General features: G+C 34.2%; 2 protein-coding genes across 2 annotated transcripts in view; both read left to right on the top strand.

Moving 5' to 3' along the window:
* The window catches only part of LOC107631293 (tropinone reductase homolog At5g06060), a 2,617-nt gene extending 831 nt beyond the window's left edge, over positions 1 to 1,786 (top strand). The window contains exons 3-5 of the mRNA XM_016334694.2: positions 705 to 921; positions 1,014 to 1,120; positions 1,296 to 1,786. Coding sequence (XP_016190180.1) covers positions 705 to 921; positions 1,014 to 1,120; positions 1,296 to 1,490 — 519 coding nt within the window. The 3' untranslated portion in view covers positions 1,491 to 1,786. The remainder of the gene's footprint in view (positions 1 to 704; positions 922 to 1,013; positions 1,121 to 1,295) is intronic.
* LOC107631294 (tropinone reductase homolog At5g06060) lies at positions 1,835 to 4,423 on the top strand. Its single transcript, XM_016334695.2, has 5 exons — positions 1,835 to 2,109; positions 2,299 to 2,506; positions 2,709 to 2,925; positions 3,013 to 3,119; positions 4,011 to 4,423. The coding sequence occupies exons 1-5, from the start codon at positions 2,015 to 2,017 to the stop codon at positions 4,203 to 4,205; spliced, it is 822 nt and encodes a 273-aa protein (XP_016190181.1). The 5' UTR covers positions 1,835 to 2,014; the 3' UTR covers positions 4,206 to 4,423.

Raw genomic sequence — 4,928 nt, 5'->3', positions numbered from 1 at the left:
AGAGAGTTTATTAAAAATATTTTAGGAATAAATAAGTTTAAAAAAGTATGAAAGAAATACTTTTATCGAATTTTTTTACATAGAAATATGATTAAAAAGAGAAGGTTTAATTATGCGGATATATCCGATATCCTATATCCGATCCGATCCCGATGGATATTGTGCGGATCGGATCGAATTTTTGGCCATATCCGATCCGATCCGATCCGCGGACACCTCTGATCTCATATTTGATGATGTTTTTCTATATATCAAGAGTATTCTTTTGAAAAAATCATTAAAAGAAGTTTTAGTTTAACACTGGATTGGGAGAGAATAAAACTGAGTTCTACATTAAATTCAATTAGATTTGTGTAGAAAAATGAAGAGTTATCCCCCATTACAACTAAAGTGTTTACTCTGTTGGTTAGGAGAGTGATTAGGAATTGTGCTTCTTGACCAGTATTAAAATGTGAGTGAAAAAAAGTAATAGATCAGTTTTCTATAAACATTTACCAATGAATCTAATTCATGTACTCTGTTTTCATAGCTTGGAGAAGTCACTCATTGGAGTTAATCAATTACCAACATCATTGATAATATTTCTAAATTCATTACTAAGTTTATATTCCCACAAGTTCACTAAATCGCTTCAAACTCATCTATTAGTCCTTTCATCTAATTTACTTATCGCAGATCATACATATGCGTGACTTTGTGATTAGGTAAACAATGTTGGAACAAATTTTAGGAAACCAACAACTGAGTATAGTGCTGAAGAATTTTCAGAGCTCATGACAGTTAATTTTGAATCTGGATTCCATCTGTGCCAACTTGCATACCCTCTTCTAAAAGCATCCGGAATGGGAAGCATTGTGTTCATATCATCTGTTGCAGGTGTTACAAGCTTAGGTACTGGATCCGTTTATGCAGCAAGTAAAGGTTAGTTGCTATATCCAGTCATTTGATCTTTTTTCAGTCACACATGATTACTAAACACATAAACAATGATATTTTGTTCATTGAATTTTCAGCTGCAATCAATCAACTCACAAAAAATCTAGCCTGCGAATGGGCAAAAGACAACATAAGGAGCAACTGTGTTGTACCATGGGCAACCAGAACCCCCCTTGTTGAATATGTAAGCTCTTTTATTGCGTATCTTCATTTCTTTTAACTGTTTTCTTTCTGAGAACATTTTTATGGTTATGAAGAAGCACTAAACTAAATTGCACCTCTAGTTTCATTCATAATATAATCCTCTCATAATAAAATATAATGTGTTTTTTACAATTTCCTTTCTTTTATGCTTGTAGTTATTTAAGAACCAACAGTTTGTAGAGGATATTCTATCTCGAACTCCGCTTAGGCGCATCGCAGAACCAGAAGAAGTGTCATCATTGGTGGCTTTCCTGTGCTTGCCTGCTGCATCATACATCACTGGACAAGTTATTTCGGTTGATGGTGGATTAACAGTGTATGGATTCCAACCCAGCATGAGAATTACCTGAAGTTCCATTAGTTGCTCCTAGTTGAAGACCTTGATCTCATTCTTCAATTTCATTCTTTTATGAATTGATTGTTCCTTTTATTCAAACTCAGTTGTAACTTGTATCATTATTTATAAACAATGAAGCCTCTACTGAGAGAGGTATCCACAAATATGGACTAGCAAATTCAATTTATCATTTGATGATGATTTCACCTTTGATTGAGGAATTCACATTAACTAGTCAACGAAAGTGAGTATATGGAAAAACAGCATAAAATTCCCACCCTTAATTTTCAATATATATTTTGTATTCAATATGCATTTTACACGAATGGTGGTTAATTTTTCATGTATATTTAATATAGTTGTTTCACAATTAAGAAAAGGATTATTTAACAATTAACCATGAGTTGGGACTTGGGATTTAAGCAATACATTTAAAAACATCATAATTGAACGTAAACATATGTATAATTAGGAGGAGATAACCCTTGTGCTCAGAAAAATATGTGGACACAGTAAATTAAGTTGGGACATACTAAAATGGCAGTTGCAGAAAGCAGTACCAATAACAGATCCTCAAGATGGTCGCTCAATGGAATGACCGCTCTCGTTACCGGTGGAACTCGCGGCATCGGGTCACTTTCTCCTTTTATGTTTTTCTTTTTCATTTACTGCAAAAGACATTATTTTGATCCTTACCCATTTCAATTTCAGCTACAAAGCTTCAAACTTTGGCCAACACAATTGAAAATTTGATCTTTTTTTATTTCCCCTTGATTTCTATTTTATCTGAATATCGAAAACTGTGTTACTCTCTCTTATAGGCATGCCATCGTGGAGGAATTGTGTGGATTTGGGGCCAAAGTTCACACTTGTTCCAGAAACGAAGCAGAGCTGAATAATTGCTTGGATGAATGGCGTGGCAAGGGGTTTTTGGTTTCTGGATCAGTGTGTGATGTGTCATCTCAAGCCCACAGAGAGAATCTCATTCAGAAAGTGACCTCCACCTTCAATGGCAAACTCAACATTTATGTAAGTTAATGCCCCACTTCTAAATTAGAAATAGTAAATGTTGAAATTCAATGTTGTATGTTAAGTGTTACTTATAAATTGTAGTAGATTATAATGTTGACCTTATGACTTAATCACTGAATGCATTCTTTGTTTAAGATAAAAGAAAAGAAGAAGAAAGGGGATCGTTGGGAAATAATCTTGATTCCTTACATGAACTTAGGTGAACAATGTTGGAGCAAATTTTAGGAAGCCAACAATTGAGTACTCTGCTGAAGACTATTCACAAATGATGGCAATTAATTTAGACTCTGCATTCCATCTGTGCCAACTTGTGCATCCTCTTCTAAAAGCTTCTGAAATGGGAAGCATTGTGTTCATTTCTTCTATTGCTGGTGTGGTGAGCTTAGGTACTGGAACAGTCTACGCCGCAAGTAAAGGTAAGCATTCATACTATTTAACTTTTTCCCTTGCTTATTCTAAAATGTTGTTGTGATCAAATGTTTTGTGTCCAATGCTGTTTTCAGCTGCAATTAATCAGCTTGTGAAGAATCTGGCTTGTGAATGGGCAAAAGACAGCATAAGGAGCAATTGTGTTGTTCCTGCAACCACCAATACACCACTTGTAGAACATGTAATACTCTTGCTTCATGTTTTCAGTTGATTAGTTACATTCCGTTTTCTTCCCACGGATTCAAAGATAGATTTTAGAGTAATGGTACATTGACTTTCCTGTTGACTCAGTAGGGACTTCGAAAACTAGTTTATAAGTTTCTGTTCCATAAATATCTGCTAAACTGTAAGTGAAATCTGAAATTTCTATAGTCTGGTCCAATGTAGTTCATCGTTAAGTCCTTTTACATGAAAGTTAACTGATTGTAATGATGCACTTGAGATATCACTGCAGGGTTAGTATTTTTGTTCAGTAGCATGTACTTGTCACTGAAGAGTGTGCTCAACCATTAAAAGAGAGTTCAGATTTTTAATAAATAATACAAGAATTTAAGATCCTTCGTTTTTACCAGTTCAATTTTAACATACTAAAGAGCAGTAGATAACATATTCCCCTATGATGAATAACTCAGAGATATACAATCATAGCTTGTCTGTTGTCTTAGAAATTTCATTGCATCTGAACTAGGCAGTTTCTGCCAATGTATTTGACTATATATACCACCAAGACTTCCTTTTGAGTAATAAAAAAGGGGCAATGACTTGTGAAATAGAAGTAAGTAACTACTAATAGGAACATGGTGAAATAAATCAATGGTCTTCAAATCCTTAATTCATCAACTAAGAGATCTTGCATAACTTAACTTATCTAGAGTATGTAGTTGTTTGGCTCTTGCATTGTCTAGTTAAGCTGCATGATCAAGATGTATGGATCTTCAAAGTTGATAACTATTTGTGTTTATTTGTTCGTTTCTGAAAAATCAGTATTTCTCATGAACTTTGAGTATATAGTATATACTGTTAGTACTTTTTGTTAATAACAATTCTTGCTCATTGTTTTCTGCTGCCATAGTTGCTGCGCAACAAGAAGTACATAGATGAAATGCTGTCTCGAACTCCTCTTGGGCGTATCGCGGAACCTAAAGAGATTTCATCCTTGGTGGCTTTCCTTTGTCTGCCCGCGGCCTCTTACATCACTGGACAGGTCATTTCGGTTGATGGAGGCTTAACTGTGAACGGATTCCAACCCAGCATGAGAATAACATAACATTCATGTTACTTCCCACTTCCCAGTTAATTGTTGTTAACCATCTTCAGAATAAAGGTTCCACATTCTTTCATTTGTTTCATCCTTGTGTCTTGTAAGTGACAGATTATTTCTTTTGATCAAGAACGGACCCTGCATGGATTTCAACTAGTATGAAAATAACATATATTCTCGTATTTCTTAATTAGTTTATTGTTAATATTCATCAAAATTTAGGATCTCCTGGCTTCAAGTACCCTTTTTCATTAAGAATGATATTTTCGATCCAACAGGAAGCTAAGCACATGGTTGTTAATTGTTAATTTGTTATGAAATCAAACATGATGGATATTCTTAATTTTTTTTTTTTTCCTTCAACAGGATCAAATGTTATATCTTATAATTTCTTATACATACCTTTGTACAATAAGAAATCATAATTCATCTAAAGGAAATATTGTTTGCCTGTGGGTATGTACTATTGTTCTACTACTATTCACCATGTGCCTCAAATCAAACATTGCTTAGAGCTGTGTAAATGGGACCACGTGATTATATTCGTCATTCGTAGAATTTCGCTCAAGAGAACAAGAATCATCGTATTGGTATGATATGATATTTTGACACTGATGTTTACACAAACCAAAATTTCACTTAAACGTGGCAATAACTGAATTATAGATTGACTAACTTAACAAATGCTTGCATAAACCAGTGTACCACGTAATGTGTATCAAACGTGTT

The sequence above is a fragment of the Arachis ipaensis genome, chromosome B03 (genome assembly GCF_000816755.2).
Source record: "Arachis ipaensis cultivar K30076 chromosome B03, Araip1.1, whole genome shotgun sequence".
Taxonomy (NCBI): Eukaryota; Viridiplantae; Streptophyta; class Magnoliopsida; order Fabales; family Fabaceae; genus Arachis; species Arachis ipaensis.
The sequence above is the reverse complement of the archived record's forward strand: the minus strand, read 5'-3'. Positions and strand labels throughout refer to the sequence as shown.